At 46.9% G+C, this 16601-nt stretch overlaps 1 protein-coding gene across 1 annotated transcript; it reads left to right on the top strand.

Moving 5' to 3' along the window:
- The first annotated feature begins 431 nt into the window (after nt 1–431).
- Nucleotides 432–15069, top strand: DOLPP1 (dolichyldiphosphatase 1). Its single transcript, XM_062011840.1, has 8 exons — nt 432–517; nt 8837–8937; nt 10565–10649; nt 10930–11029; nt 11866–11964; nt 13259–13387; nt 14109–14198; nt 14660–15069. The coding sequence occupies exons 1-8, from the start codon at nt 442–444 to the stop codon at nt 14694–14696; spliced, it is 717 nt and encodes a 238-aa protein (XP_061867824.1). The 5' UTR covers nt 432–441; the 3' UTR covers nt 14697–15069.
- The last annotated feature ends 1532 nt before the right edge of the window (nt 15070–16601 follow it).

Here is a 16601-nt window from a genome sequence, read left to right as displayed (position 1 = left end):
GGGCCGTGACCCTGAGGGCAGGGCCGTGCCGGGGTCCCAGCAGAGCGGGGGCAGCAGCGGCCCTTTGACCCGCCCTCAGCCCCCTCCGCGCCTCGCGCCGGCCGCCTCAGCGCCGCAGCGGGCTGGCGGCAAGGGAAGCTGCCCATTGGCTAATCTGGATCGCCGCTCTGGCCAATGAGCGAAGGCGATGATGCCCGCCTTTGTAGCGATTGGCTTTCCCGCTACCTGCTTCCCTCTCCTATTGGACACCGATGGCCGTTGGCTATTGGCTGTACCCCTCCCCGGGTCGGGTTTTTAATTGGGTGGCCGTGGGTTGGCCGGCGCCTCACCTGCCGCGCAGCCCTATTGGGCCGTCTCTGGCGGCGCCCCCGCCCATTGGTCGCACCGCCCCTCGATTGCGTTCCGATTGGCCGCGGTGGCCCGGCCCGGTATCCGGGTAAGATGGCCGCAGTCGGAGAGTGCTCGCTCCCCGCGCCGTGGCGGCCGGTCTCCCTCACTCACGTCGAGTATCCCGCAGGTAAAGCTCCGCTTCGCCTCCGCCCGCCCTCCCCGGCGGCCGCCGCTCCGCTCCGCTCCCCGTGGCTGGTCCCACCCGCTGCTCCACGGCACCCGCGAGGGCCGGGCTGGCAGCTGCGATATAGTGAGCCATTGAGCGGCCGCGCTGAGGCGGCGAGGCGCGCGTGCGCGCTGGGGGCGGTGGGACTCGCTGCCAGATAGTGAGCTGCAGGGGGGGAACGGGGGCTCGGGGCTGCGCATGCGCCCTGGCGAGGTGCCGGGCTCCAGGGGCTACCGAGCCCCCGGCGGGTTCGGGCTCGGGGCGGGGGGAGGTCGGGCGCGGCCGTGGCCCGCTGTCGCGGGGCCCCGTGGCCGGGCCTGCCCTCTCCTGTCACGCTGCTGTCTGCACACAGCTGCCGCGCCCGCTCCGCAGCCCCTGGATACGCCCGGCCATGTGCGGCTACCCCTGGGCCTCGAGGTGTGGGTCCCACCCCGGGCGGGCCCGGTGCGCAGCGCACAGTGTGTGGCGGGGCCGGACGTCCCTTCCCCGCGCTGCTCCCGTGTGCCTGGGTGATGCTGGAGGTCAGATCCGGTGTGGCACAGGGCAGGGGCACCCTGAAGTTGCCTCGTGGCATCCCAGGGGGCTGTGCCTCTGAGGTGGGCTTGGATACCAGCTGGCTTTGTGGCTGTGCTGTGAGAGGGCTCCATGCTTCGGTCAGGCAGTGCTGTGGGAGATACCCAGAGCACCATGGGCACAGGGCTTCCTGTAGGTCAGCTCTTGGCAAAGGGAGTTTGGGTAAAGTCAGTCTTGAGAAGTAGCAGATGCCTGTATGCAGAATGGGCTGGGAAGGTCCTGTGCCATGTCCCTGTGCACTTGTGCCAGTAAGCTGGTCCGTGTTATGGTAGGATGAATCCCTGATCTACCAACATGCAAATGGGTTTCTATTCAAATGTGGTGACTTGTTAGTAATTGTGGTCTTTAGGAGCTGCTCTTCAGGTGCTTTGCACTGTGCTGGTTTGGGATGAGATGGGGAAATGTTTTAGCTGCTTGTAGTAATCAAAGATAACAGAAAAAGCAGGGCATGAAGTGTCAGACTGTTGGTATCGACAACCTGGTCAAAATCCGAATTTGGTGCTAACACTGCTCCCAGTATTGGTAGTTCTCCTGGAAGTCCCTCACTTGCCATAAAGTGTTGCTGTAGGTCCTAATTCCATAGCTGGATTTTAGTTCTTTTTGAAAGCTTCTCTCAGCAGTGCAATACCTAAAGCTTTTAAAGTGCTTAGGGATCTTCTGGGTTGAAAGTACCCATTTAGTCAGAAGACTTGAAATGTGCCAACACTGAAAAGCTCTAGTGCTGGAAATATATTATTTCTTGCCCCTCACACTCACCCCACCTCGGCTCTTTTGTGGTTTTCTGTGATACTTCATGTGAAAGATTAGCATTTCATATTCTCTTGCGTTTTCCTTCACCCTGTATGTTCTTCTGCCATCCCTCTTTTCACCTATAATAATGTGATGGTCTCATGGAGAGAGGAGAATCATCTTTCCAGTAGCACCAATACATTCATATTTGTATCTTCTCTCCTTGTCTGAACCTGATGGTATACACTGAGTGTCCTATGCACTATTTGTTGGATTGGTTTGGGAAATGAAGGTGGTTAAATTGCCATGCAAGGGTGATCTGTCAGATCTGAGAGAATGTGACGTGACCCGATGATTTTCTCTCTGTACTGAGTGATTTTATACAGGCAGATGAAGGAGGTGATGGGGTGAAAGGGGTAAATCATTGCTGAGGTTAGGGTAACGTATTGAGGGGATAAACACTACATGTGTCTTGGGTAAAACTGGTGGTTACAGAAGCTTGTCAAGTGGAAGCAAAGGACTAAAACATTCTAACAGCTGGAGGAGCAAAAGTTTCTTAATCTGTTTTGCTCTGGAAAAGTGAGTTACACTAAGAGGTTGGGACTGATGCTTTTACCTGGGTTTGAGGAAAGTGCTTCTAACTTTATTTAGAAAGCTGTTTACATTCTGCCTGTGTACAGCCCAAGACTGGGTCTCTAAAGCTGCTGGATAATGTATATTTATAAAATAGCAGTGTTGGCAGCGTGCTCAGCACAACAGGGTTAATGCAGCCCTGTGCTGACAGAGAGGAGTCAGAAGGAGAAATAGATCTTACTTTTACCAACATGAATTATTAAGCTGTCTTGGCATGACATGCACTGTTTGTGTGGCAAACATCTCTTGCTCTCTGCTCATCCCAGAGGCTGCTGGCCTGGAGTGCAGCGTGCTGAGCCGCTGTGGCAACCAGCTCTTCAAAATCTCCTCTCTTTAGACTTTGAGCGTGGAACTGCTGTCATTTCAGCTTTCATCTGCCAAGAGTGATGGTCCCTCTTGCTGTGACCAGGTGAAAAGCAGTCATTGATGATTTCTGTCTCTCAGATGAAGCCTGCTCTTGGGCTTCTGCCTGTAATTGTGAAGGGGAGAGGTGTCTCCAGAAGGGTGCTCATCCTTCCCTCTATCTAATGTTTCCTTATTGATAGTGATATAGCGCAAAACACTCATCCTTACAGCTTGTATGGCTGCTCAGTTCTCTGGGGCTCTTTGCCATGTCAGCTTTGAGCAAGATCAAGTGAGGAAAAACAAATGAAGGCTGTGGTAGTCAACTGCAAACTGGTCTGAGTAATGGGGTCTTGGAGGCCTCACTGGAATATTACCAATAGTAAATGTCAAGATCAAAGATGATGAGTAGACACCAACGATGACAGTGTTACTTGGCAGTGTGTTAAAGCATGCTGCTCAAGAGGATAGTCTGGAAAAATATTGTCCTGCTAGCACTTTCAGAAAAGTTTGGTCCTGGAGCTTTTCGTAGCAGCAACTACTTCAGTGTGCCCAAGGAATGATTTGACATAGTATCACATTGCTGGCAGGTAGGCAGGAGTGATACTTCTTCTGTACATCTTTCCAGTAATCAGCTGATGATTGCATCAGGATTGTTAAGTCCTTTGATGGATGTATAAAAGCTCTACTCTTAATATGTCTAATTGCTCTCTGAACCCATTTCCGCTTTGGAGCTTGGAGTGCCTTTGGCACTGAGCTTTAGAACTTAATGTGGTTGTTATTTCTTTGCTGCTTTTAAGCCCACTGCTCGGTAATTTCATCAAACACTCTCTGTCTCATGTGCAGTGAGAGGTAACAAATATTTACTGTCCATTTCTCCCTGTTCTTCCTGACTTTATGCAACTGCTGTATTCTCTTTGCCTTTTTCAGAGGAAAATCTGAGCTAGTTTGTATTTTCTGAAGGCTTGCTGTTGCATGCTTGTTATCTTTGTCCCCTTTCTATTTGCCTTTTCTGTGTTTACTATCCCTTTTTTTAGATAGTGACACCAGAATTGCATAATAAGTGTTTGTAGTGCTCTAACAGTAGCTTCTATTTCGCTCTTAAAAACCTTCTTGCCTTTTTTGACTGCTGCAGAGCCCTGGATACTACTCTGAAGGTATTGACTCACACTAAGCCTCAGGGTTTTTTGTTTGATGACAACTAAACTAAATCTTGTCATGTTGTGTGTGTAATTAGGGTTGTTTTTTCCCGTGTGCATTGCTTTGCATGGGATGACTTTTTGTGTTGCAGACTTAAAACTCATCTTCAGGGACTTCCTGTCCGTAGGGTGAGTTTCACTGGAGAGACATTGAGTTCCTGATTTCTTTGGGGTTTTGTAGTATTTGGAGAAAAGAAAAAAACTTCCTCTCTCCATTGCAGCTGGGATTCTTAAACCTCTGTGACCTTCTCAACTGCCTCTTCTCACATGGGACAAACCCTTGAAGGGCAGAAACTTAGAGTGACAAATCCTTTCTCTGCAAAATGACCTAAAAGTGTTTCCTTAGTTGTGAAAAGCGTTTACTACGGTGTGGCAGAGTTGGAGTGAGTGCAGAATCAGCCCATCAGAGCAGAGGTGCTTGTGCTGTGGATGTAAGCTGTCACAGAGGTTAGCATTTCCATTCAGTATCAGCATGTGTTGCTCCTCTAGGAATGTTTGCTCTGATAAACCTTGCTGTGATTTCTGTTTAGAGTGGTAGCTCACCACTCAGGGCTCATTTCATAGCTGAGTAATATCTGTTGAAAGCAGCCACAGCCATTCACTCCTTTGGCTTCTTTAATGCAGGGCTTCACGTTTAATCTTCCTGCAGAACTTCCACATCTGATATGTGCTTTTTATGTCATAATTTAAAGCCTCCTGAAGGTATTTTTACTTGTCCCACACCTTGTGATATCAGGATGTGTGTGAGTAGAGGAAATGACGATCCATCATGAATATTTACTGGTGTAAATGCATGTGACACACATCCACTGCATGTTCTCTGTGCAATTTGCACGCAGCCATTTATTCAAGAACACAGGACCAGCAACAGTGCCACAAATAGATCCTTCAATAGGAAGCAGTGGTGGCAAAGCTAGGTCTTGTGGTAGGATGTGGTTTAGGGTGCTGTTGATTCACATTTTTACATTATATACAGGTTAAGTATTGTGGTAATGCTTGGATCTTTCCGCTGAAAGAATGCTGGGTAAAGTGTTGGAGCAGTAGATGCTGAATGAAGGCTGAACAAGAAATGATGTGCTCTGAGCTATGTATAGTGTTTCACTTATTTACTCTTAGATGCCTAAAAATGAGATAGTTGGGTTCTTTATGTTTTGCCTCTTGAGCCCGAAACGATGCCCAGAGAGGGCTGGGTTTTTAAAAAGCAGAGTTTAAAATGAAACCAAAGCTGTCTATTTTTGAGACATTTTGTCTCTGTTCTTCCTGGTTGGAGGAATTGCTTCAAAATTCCCAAGTTTAGTAAAATGAAGAAAATAAATAATTTTTATTAAAAAGTTGGGGACAACCTGCTAGATCTGACTGGCCTGGAAACTGTGAGCTCTCCTGCAGGTCCTCTCTCCCTGGGAGTATGCCTCCGAGCTCCCTGGAGTGTGTGAGTAGATAGGAACGACACGAGTACTCAGTGCTGAGGCCCTGGGAGTACTGTGTGGTGATGAGAACTGGCCTTTCAGAGCTTGCTTTGCCTTCTTCATTGGGGATTTCATAGAACCCCAGCATGGTGGGGGTTGGAAGGGCCCTGCAGAGCTCCTCCAGCCCAATCCCCTGCTAAAGCAGGTTCCCCTCGCTCAGGGGGCACAGGAACGTGTCCAGCTGGGGTTGGAAACCTCCCGAGAAGGAGCCTCCACATCCTCCCTGGGCAGCCTGGGCCAGGGCTCCCTCACCTCAGCACCCAAGGACTTTCTTCTTGTGTTCCAGTGGAACTGTTTGTGTTGCAGCCTGTGCCCCTTGTTCTGTCACTGGGCACTACAGAAAAACGTGTCACCTACAGGAAAAAGCAATGCAATTCCCCCTCCCCACACCACGACAGTGAGACTGAAACAGTCTGTTTTAGTTGCTTTCCAAGTTGCCTCTCATCATAAGACTAACTCATTCTGCTCTGGTCTCCATCACATCCCCTGTTCTGGACTTTTGCCTGTATATTCATGTGATACCATTGTAACCCCTGCAGCTCTCTCTGTGTTTCCTTCCTTGAGTGTTTGTGGTCTCCTCCCCAGGAGGAGATGCACAGAGTGTGTGTGGGAAGAAGTGATGCTTGAGAAACAAATGCAAAGAGGTGAAACAAGTTCTGTAATGAGACAGAGGCTGGGCTACAACTGGGATCTCCCCTGGCTCAGGAGACTGTCGTGGCTGCATCTCTGGTCTGTATGTGTAGTCTGTGTTAAGGGACATGTCAGTGTTTACCTTTTCACACAGCTGCTCTGGAGGTTGCTGCCCATCAGAACTCCCAGGTCTCTCTCCTCAGAGCTGCTCTCTAGCACATCACCCCCAGCCTGTCCTGGTGTGTGGGGCTGTTTCTACATGGGTACATTTCAGTCACTCTGGAGCTGGTTTACTTAGTGCATCTCTGCCTTGAACCCCTAATCTAGAGAGGATGTTTATGATGGTGTTAGTGAGTTCCAGGGCACAGCAGAAGTGCTGCTTTCATTTAGTGCACAGCTATTTTATTTGCCTCCTCCTTTAGAATAAGTGGCTTCAGCATGAGATTCTGTTTGATTGCCATTAGCCACAGTAACAGAAAGTGTTATTAATGCTATCTCTGTGCTGTTTCAAATGGATGGATGAAATGTTTCGGGAGCTATTGCATTAAGGTTATCCGAGCAAAGGACTTGATGTTCTGCCTGCAGGCAACATCTGGGAGTGATGGTTTCTGATTCTCTGCCTCAGGTTCACATATGAGTTGTGTGCTGATGAAGTCTGAGTGGCTTGATTTATTGGATATGTAAACATATTACATGGTGGAGAGTGCTGAGTTTGGTACTCCTATTTAAATTAAGAGACTACTTCCTTCAGTATTCTTCCACCATCTGCACAAGAAATAGAACCCCCCTGAGAAGACAAATAATCTGGTTTGGTTTCTACTTCACAAAATTCTGTCTTTTAGTTGTGAAGAGCTAAGGCTTTATGTACCATGGATTAACAGAGGGAATGGTCTGAGGCATGGGGATTCCTCAGTGATGATGTGCTCTCTTCACTTGGTTACAGGGGAATCGAGACTGTTCCTCAGGCTTTCAGAATAGTTTGGATTGTCTGGTGTCTCATGAATCCCCTCATCTTTTAAGATGGTATTCATTTTGTGGAGAGCTTTGTGATTTATGTAAAACCATAAGGCTTTTGGTATCTCTATTGCCAGGAAACTGATACAGTCACATCCACTTTACCACCATACATCACTGTACTGCTTTGGGAGCGTTTGGAACCCACCTGATGCAAGGCAAACCTGCCATATGGTGCAAGAAATGTCTCAATTTCTAATGCTTTTCAGGTTAAAACCAAAATAGAACCTCACTTCAGTGAGAACTCAGTATTCTTGGGGGTTTGTCCTCCAGCTCTTCCTCGTTTCACTGGCATTGCAGACTAAAACTCCTGCAAGCGCTTCTTGCTGATGATATTGCTGGTTCCCAAATCTAACCCAGAGTCTGGAATTCCAGAGGGATCTGTGCAGTGCACCTGCTGTAGCCACAGCTCTGTGGCAATAACAGCAGCAGTGGGCACTTTGTAGCAGTGCATTAACTTTCTCAGCTGCAGTATTCAGAGGCTGAGGTTAAAGTCCATTTTGCCAAGTGCTGCTTTAAAACCTGGGTGTGTGGGCTGGGGAGACTCGGTATCTTGCAGTGGAATTGATCCAGGAATGAGTCCAATGCTCAGCCTTGCAGAGGCATCCTGGTTCCTTTTGAGAAGAGAGAGGAAGGATAAATTTATGTAGGAGCTGATCCTTTTGTGTTCAGTGATGGGCTGGAGTAGACCTAGTCTCTGACATCCAATACACAAAGCGTCCTGTCTCTTAAGTTGCTCACTGGGTTCATGCTACATTGTCTTTAAAGAGTCTCTGGTAGACAGTTCTCCCTCTCCTGATGTGGATTGCTACTCTTGAAGCAAAATTAGTCTGTAATTTCTTGTTTCCTCACAATTTATGCTGACATCTCTCCAAATGCTTCTGTATGTGTTCTCTTCAGGGAACAGAGGCAAGAGAAACTTAGATAAAATACATTGCTGCTCTTTACTGTTGTTTGCCTACTTCTGTATGGTAGTTCAGGATAAAGGTTTTGAGGTACCTTATGACCTATTCTGAGGTCTCATGCTGCTCCCTGATTCTCTCTGGAGGATAACTAGACTGTTAGCTATTTGGGGTAGAGGCACAAAGTCACTTCTGTGTGACATAAGTGGGCAACTGATTAAAAAACAGTCTCTTTTTCCCCCTTTATCTCCTGCTATGTTTAGCTATGTATTTCCTCCTCTTTTTGCTAATGCTAGTGTTCATGCAGACACATGGTGAGACAGATTAAGGAGCTGATCCAGCTGAAAACTAACCCATTTTAGTAAGGGAGTGGGAAAGGATTTGTTTGGGGAGTGTTTGCTGGTAATTGCTGGCGCAGGGAAGCAATATGAATGAGGGAGAGGGAAAGATGCTGCCTCTCTTGCAGCAGCCTGGTGCTTATGTTGGATTAAAGTGCCTCTGGGCCCACACCCATGGTCATTGTTGTAAAGTGGCTGGCAGTAATCTCTGCTGAACCATGCCAAGCTCCTCTCATCCTTGCTTTTGAGCCTGCATGTAAGCACTGCTGTCTTCCTTGCCTGGGCTCCTCACAGGCTGGAGCAGCAGCAGTCAGTCTGCAAAATGGAGACTTGCTGCAGTGCTGAGTTTGCCCCTCTGCTCTCAGGGATTCAGGGCACCAACTACCCCATGCTCTGATGGTAGTGAGTGTCTGTGGAGTTCAAACTGATTTGTTTCTCTTGTTTGTTTCCCTAGGTGATTTCTCTGGTCAGCTTTTAGCTTATTTGAGTCTCGGCCCAATATTCATTATTGTTGGCTTTGTAACACTCATCATATTCAAGAGAGAGCTGCACACGGTGAGTCCTCCTCTCCCTTCCCAGCTTCTCCTTACAACAAAAGTATTTTCCTTTGTCACTTCATGCATCTTTTCTTTGTCTCTTTTAAAGAGCAAGCTTAGGTAAGGTGATCTTCATGTCAAAGAACAGCAGGAGACACCTGTTACCTGTACCACGTTAAAAGACTGCTTAGCCTGTGCTGACTTTTCTGTTACTGTGGGATGTTTTGGGCATTATCTGTCCAAAAACATCGAGGGACTTGTCTCAGGGACTACAGAATGCTGATGCAGAGTGGGAGCATTCCCAAGATCCAGTAGGATCATAGCACTAGTAGATTTCTGCCAGCTGGGCAGCATATGCAGGAGATGCTGTGTGTAGCTCAGTAGGATATGCTTTCCTTGAACTACTGAGGCAGAAAAAGGGATAAGGGGATACAAAATAAAATCTACAGATTCCCAAGGGAGTGGATCTCTCTGTAAGGGATGCTTCACAGCTGTGAATCAGATACCAAAGAGGCTCCAAATGACCAACAAGGAACTCTTTTGTAATACAAGCAGCATTATGTCTGCTCTGACAGGTAGTTAGGAATCAGTGTCATAGATAAATTTCCTTTAGGTGGTTAAACCTCTTGTTACATTTGCCCTTAGTAAACAACAAACTAAGGGCTAGTGAAAGGATTTTGGCAACAGGTTTCTAATACAGGGAGATGGTGTTGTGGAAAACACTGGCTTGAGGGACCTTGGAATGAGACTTCCAGGTTACTAAGACGATGCTAGCTATCAAAAGCAGCTGTTAGGTTTTGGCAACCCAAAGGTTTCTTGTTGACTCAGAGAATAAGCTACAGTAACTACTGCACAAATGGAGAGTGTTTTGAATGTATGGGCTTGTTAGGTGTTGGTAATGAGGCCAGTGTTGGGGTGGATTCCCAGTTCTTTATGTGGGATGTCACTACTGAGCTGGAGAGAGACAGTAGCTGACGTGCAGCAGCCTGACCTGTAGCTCAGGACATAGAGTGAAAAGGAGGCAGAGTATCATCACCAGCTGGGAATTCAATCACAGCAGCAAGGCTAATTTAGGGGAGGTGCACGGTCTGTGGGATTAAAGTAAAAATAAACGCTACCAGGCTGGCTCAATTCAGAAGGTGACTTCAATTTAGACTGAAGACAACAGCTTCAAGATGAAAATATTTGTAGAGGAAAAAGCCAGAAAACCTGAAAAGTCACCTTTTTAAAGCTATTTGCCCAAATAACAGTGTGTGCACTCCCCCTGTTGGGCACTGGGGAAAGACAATCCCCTGCCCTGTTCAAAAATGTCACTTTTTACACTTGCTGGTGGAAGTATGCCAACAGAATTGCTCCACAGGGTCATTTTTGTCTCTGAGTATCATCTGCTGAAAAGCTGCATATATACATATAAATAAGCTGCATATATAAAGCTGTGGGTATGTGATCTGTTGCCAAACACACAAAGTGAGCTGAAAAAGAAATGCTTTTCTTCCTCAGGTGGAGGGTTTTAAAGCTGTTGGTTTTAAGTCTAGTAGTCAGAAAAGAAAACTAGAACCGTATGGTTTGGGGTTTTGTCAACAGAGAGAGCCTGGTAAGTAGATGGATCTTTTGGATAGGATGACATGATTATCTTGCCTTCACAGATCTCTTTCTTGGGAGGGCTGGCCTTCAACGAGGGAGTGAACTGGTTAATAAAACATGTAATCCGGGAGCCACGGCCCTGTGAAGGTACAGTATGAGTGTGGCCCCCTGCTGTCATGGAGTTGGTTGAATTTTGAGTGGAATGCTGATGTTTTAGCGGGGGTTAGAGGGTGTTTTCCCCTTTGCCTGACGTTGGCTTTGGATGTTTGGGTGTAAGAAAGCTGGCAGAGCCATCTGAGCAGAGATGTGTCCCGTGACCTCCGTGTGCACCTTCTCCAGCAGAGTGGGTCTGGCTTCACATCTGGAGTGTTCCAGCTGCTACTTACAGAGTAGACCTTGACCATACTCTTTCTTCTTCTCTTCCCAGAAGCCCATTCAACAGTGACCACAAAATATGGGATGCCGTCCAGCCACTCCCAATTCATGTGGTTTTTCTCTGTCTATTCCTTTCTGTTCCTTTATTTAAGGTAAAAATCCAATGTCAGGTTTTGGCTGTTAATGTGAAGTAGATGGCTGCCCTGCTCTGTGCCACTTCAGTGGCACAGTGGAATGAAATCTGAGGAACTGCACAATTTGCTGTGGCTGAAGCATGTCTGTCAATCAGCCTGAATGTAGGACTGTAGTTACCATTGCTGAAAACTGAAGGGTATGGGTGGGCCTCCTGTGCCTGTCTGGGTGCAGGTCTCCTGATTTGCCTTTTCTAAGCTGTGATGATCCACTGGTGTGAGGGAAGAGGGGAGGGGGAACAGGGAGGAGGAAAGAAGAGCTGCTTTCTCATGTGTCTACTCAGTTTTGTCAGTGGGGTTGTCTGCAGTCTCTTAGGTAATACTTGTTGCCCACGTGCATGACCTTTTAGTTCATCTCCCTTACCAAGTCCTGGTTGTACATGCTGTGCTGTGCTTTTCTCAAGTTCTCGCTGGGGCATGGCTCTGTCTTGTGGCTCCACTTGTGGAAGAAGACAAAACTCACAGTTCCTCCTGGCTTTGTGGATGGTGGAGGAACTCTGATGTCTTGACTCCCTGTTGCATATGCTCAGCATGTGCCTTTCACATCAATTGCAGTAATTGTGAGCATTCTGCCTTCCATCACAGCAATCCCTATTACCAGTTGGAGAGAGAGAAGTGTGGCTTTCTGGCTTCTCTTCCACTGCTGCCAGTGGGACAGATTGCTGCTGGGGTGGTATTGAGCTGCCCTTGACCCCACTGGAGTAGAGTTTTTTTTTTGGGTTGCAGAGATAGTGAGAAAAGAGCTAAGGAGTGCTCAGCTCCCTGCCCCTGTGCTAATGGCTCTCCATCTCTTTCAGAATGCACCAAACAAACAATGCGAGGTTTCTGGATTTACTATGGCGACATGTACTGTCCATCTGCCTCGTCACAGTGGCTTTGCTAGTCTCATATAGTAGGTATGGAGCAATTGTTTTGTCTTATGCTCTCATACAGTCCTGTGGCCTTTAACAGCCATCAGACCTGTCATTCCCTCTCCTTCATTTCTGATTCATTCTTGCTGACTGCGTCATACGAGTCAGAGCTTTGCACTGTGCTGTCACAAAGCCCTTCAGATAAGCAAAGGTGCTACGTGTGTGGTGCTTCACAGGATTGTTCAGAAAACCCAAGGCCAGCTGAGCTTGGATCAGTTCCCTGTTAGCTCCATGGCTGTGCTGGAGCCTGGCTGCCTCACCCACTTCCCAGCACTCAGCCTGTGAGTGTTGCACCATGCCTTGGCATACCAGCATGTGCATTGCTACAGTTTGGTCAGTCTGTTTTGCTTAAGCATTGGTTAATAAAAACATTTATAGCCCTTTGACTTGCAAGATTTAGTTTCAGTAAGATGAATAAAGAGAAGTAAGCTTGGATAACGATTTTGGTTTTCCCCTTTTGTAGATGAAAAGGTGTGTATGAGCACATATACACACACAGAAAATGAGCTCCAGTGATTGGAAACCAGACAAACTAGGCTGGAAATAAGGCCATGTTTTCCACTGGAAAGTAATTGCCTGTTGGCACAGTTGACTGTACACTAGAGCTGATTCCTTATTACTGTTTATTTTGAACATTCTGACAGGACAATTTCGTAAGATATATGGTCTAATTCAAATAAAAATTAAATTGAGGGAATCCAGTGGCCTGTGCTAGGCAGAGGGTCAGATAAGATGATCTTAATGGCTTTATGATATATGAGTTAAAAGAATTCTGAACGTGCCCCATGTAGCTCATGCCCAGAGATAACTTAACAGCCCATTAATACAGCTTGCTGAGTGGCTGCAGTCCCAGGAAGCACACTGTGAGCACACTGTGGTGGTGCAGCCTTTGTGCAGTCACATCTGAGAGCAGCAGAATCCTAACAGAAATGCTATCTGTGTTCTTAAAAGCCTTTAAGCTCCAGCTTTGGTGGCTTGGAGGGGACTTGTCCTGTTACTAGCTTTGGAAAGGTCTCTTGTGGGAGCCAACAGTGGGAGTTCCTCAGTTAATCCAAAGATCCATGAAGAATGTGGAAGGCTGTTAAGCTCAAACTAGAAGTACTCGAAGCTGGAACTGCTGCACAATGGAAAACAGTTTCACCCAGGTTTTTTTCCCCTACTTCTAACATCTGGAGGATAATTTGCACAGAACATCTGAGGGTCCAGTGAAACACCAGCCCTCCAGTCATGCCTTTTCTTGTTTGAAAGCTTGTCTGGTGACTCTTCTCTTTCCCTGCAGGGTTTATCTGCTTTACCACACCTGGAGCCAAGTCTTATATGGAGGTGTGGCCGGAAGCATTATGGCCATAGCCTGGTTTGCCTTCACACAAGAGATATTAACTCCTCTCTTCCCAAGGATAGCTGCATGGTAAGTCTCTTTATTCTGTGGAGGTTTCATTCCTGCAAGTCTGCATTCTGAGGAGTGCTGTTTTGCTCATTGAATGAGGCCCTTGCAATGAGCTGGTGGAGTGGCAATTACCTGGCGAAAGAAAATGTTCCTAATCAAGTGGTGTCAAAATTGTACCTTGCATCTGAAGCAAAACAAACATGAGGATACTTCAGTCTCAAGTTTTAGTTGTAGCTGTGTAACCCCTGACTGTGAGTGGGCTGCTCAGACTTCTAGGATCTGAGTTACAGGTGTTAGAAATGAGAATTCCTGGGTTCTGTCCCAGTTTTGCACACCCAGTGTTGTGTCACCTCCTTGTTCCTCCACGTTTTCCCATGCATGCACATGCACCCTTACACATTACTGGTAGGGGAGAGAGGAAGTTTAAGGAACTTTTGGGTTGGTGAAGCTCTGCTAAAGTTGTGAGGTGTGGCAGAGTTCTGGAGAAGCTTTTCAAGCAGAACAGACCTTCTTTAATGAACATCTTCATGAGCCAGGGAAACTGCAAAGCCACTGAAATGCAGCAGAGTCTGGAAATGCTGGGTAAGGAAAGGAGGGAAAAAAAGGGTTTAAAATCAAACTTAAGGAGTTCTTTTCCCAGCCTCAAGTGTAACAGAATAGTTGTGTTAAGCCTGGAACAGTTTTTGTGATAATTAGGGTGGAGAAATGTCTTAATTCTTTCCCTCACCTTTTCCATTGCCAGGCCAATATCAGAGTTCTTTTTAATCCGAGATACCAGCCTCATTCCTAACATCCTGTGGTTTGAATACACAGTCACAAGAGCAGAGGCAAGGTAAGTCATCCTGGGGGTGGAGGAGCTGTAGCTGGTTTGGCTTGGCAGGTGGAGTTGTTAATTTACTTTCTAATATGTGGGTAGAATAGTGCAGAGTAAAGAAACAGCAAGTTGTGGGTTAACTACTGCACATGGGAGGTGAGTCTGCTGGGGAGTGTTTGGGATTAAAGAATGTTTCATTTAAACAGTGTTTCAGCTCCCCAGCCCCTGTTCTTTGCAAACAGTTGTTTATAATGTTACATCCACAAGTGAACTCAGGCACACTTCAGACACTTAAGTGCATGTTCTAGGACGGTAAAGAGTAGGAAGGACTGGTCTCAGCAGAGTGGGGGCAGCTTTGTTTTCCCGTGGAGCTCAGCAGAGCCTTTCACCCTCCTTTGTTGCCCACTGGTTTGCCTCAATACCCTGCAGTGGGGTGGGGGAGCCACCTCTCTCACCCCCTCCCTGTGTTGCCATTGCAGAAACAGACAGCGCAAGCTGGGTACGAAGCTGCAGTGACTGGGAGGCGTGGGGACCAGAGGACGCGTTTTACCGGAGACAGACAAGAGCAGAGACCTGGGAGCAGCAAGGAGCCTTTTCACAGACGGACCAAAGGAACAGGCAGGGACCATACCCAAAACCTGAAAGCCTTTGCTCTGCTTTAGCAGCTAGCTGGATGCTCCCTGATGCATGTGGGACCGTGCAGGAGTAGAAACTCATTTTCAACACAGATGCACATTGCCGGTTGGAATGTACCATCGTGTCTACGTCAGGGGAGGGGGGAGAAACGCCTGGTGTCATGTTTGGGGGAGGGAAAACCAAAAAATGAATCCTTTCTGTGACTTTTTTTTTTCAGCATGAAATATACACACTATTTATTTATTTTTTTAAACGGAGCTATTGTTTTTGGGGGCTGAGGCGCTGAGTGTGAGGCGCTGAGTGTTTGGGTCTTGGCCTTTCTGGTTTGGGGAGGGTTTTCTTTTGGAAGAAAGTGACAAAACTGGTCTCTGATCATGCTTCATCAAGGCTTTTAATTTTTGAAAAGTTCTTAAGGAGGGAGGGGAACTAGGATGGGGTGACTTAGGCAGAAGGGAGAGGAAGGCTTTCTGCCCTTTCTGCAACCAGTCTAGGAGATGAAAATCAATTCCAACTGCACTTTGTACAGACAGAAAGACAGACTAAAGATCTGATTTTTAACACTAGTGATGGTTCTGCAGGGAAGCCTGCATGGATACCATTAAGGGGAGTGTGTGTGTAAAACAAAGGGAAAACTGAAATATACTGACCATTATTTTTTTCCACTGCTGCTCCTGTTGTGTCATTAGCAAGAGTGTCTGTCTCAGAATCTCTTCTAGGTGACAAGGTTGTCATACATATCTCACATTTATTCCATCTCTTCCTTTATACTTTTATTACCTCAGGGTTGCTGTGATCTGTACAGCTTCTGTTGGTGGGCTGAGTGTGCTACTGATGGCACCAGCAAGCCCACTGGTTCCAAGCAGTGCTGTGCTCCTGTCAGAGTCAGCCCAAAGCCTTACCAGATTCAGTTGCTAGTCTGTCTTAAGCACTGGATTAGTTTTGGTTGGTTTTTTTTTTTTTGTTAAAGCTTAAAGGAGGAATTTTGAAGAACAAAGTGACAACTATAAATGAGTAACAAGGTGGGTGACTGGTAACTAGGTCAGCTGCTGTCTGATTTCTTGAAGAGTCCTGTTAGATTGAACCGTGAACTCAAGCAGTGAGCTTGTCCTAGCACAGAGTCCTACCAGTTATTCCAGTGGCTTGGATGGAGTTCTGCAGCAGTAATCTTGAGTGCCCAACTCCTATGAGCAAGTTTTGCTTTACATCCTTCCATTGTGATTCCTGGTTTGGCCAGTCAGCTCTGGATGCTGTGTCTGTGGGAGTGTGCCTGCCATCTCTGTGTACTGGTGATGCCTACAACTTCTGTGATCCATGAGTTAACCTGCCAAGGGCTAAACTCAAAAGTGCTTCAGGGCTGTGCATGGACACTTTCTGTATTTCTAGTATATAATGCAGCAGTTCAAGTGTAACTACAGAGAAGTATTTATTCAAAGCACAATTGACTTGAACTTTCACAGATACAGGACAGCTTCTGAACTGGCTCAAAGGTCATCGGTGTGCCTTCGATACAGCCATGTGAGCAGAGGTAAAATGACTGTCACATCTCGGTCTTGCTGCCTGTTTGACTTATCTCCACTTTAATCAGACTCCTGCATTATAAAGCTGCTTCAAGTGAGATGTGTTTCTGTTCATTTTGGTTTTGGTTTAAGTTTTCATCTGTGCCTGTTGCCATAAGAGTTTGTGTGTTCAGATGGAGTGGGAGCTGCTGGAGACAGCCAGTGTTCCCTGTAGAGAGCAGTGACCCTCCTCTAAGAGAAGGAATGAAGGTTGTTTAATGTTCTGTTT

This window comes from Colius striatus, chromosome 19 (genome assembly GCF_028858725.1).
Source record: "Colius striatus isolate bColStr4 chromosome 19, bColStr4.1.hap1, whole genome shotgun sequence".
NCBI classification, from domain to species: Eukaryota; Metazoa; Chordata; class Aves; order Coliiformes; family Coliidae; genus Colius; species Colius striatus.
The sequence above is the reverse complement of the archived record's forward strand: the minus strand, read 5'-3'. Positions and strand labels throughout refer to the sequence as shown.

Coding starts and splice junctions, on each gene's coding strand:
- DOLPP1 (XM_062011840.1), top strand. CDS start 442: ATGGCCGCAGTCGGAGAGTGCTCGCTCCCCGCGCCGTGGCGGCCGGTC. Junction 8,938..10,564: donor TCAAGAGAGAGCTGCACACG/GTGAGTCCTCCT, acceptor TTGCCTTCACAG/ATCTCTTTCTTGGGAGGGCT. Junction 13,388..14,108: donor TTCCCAAGGATAGCTGCATG/GTAAGTCTCTTT, acceptor TTCCATTGCCAG/GCCAATATCAGAGTTCTTTT.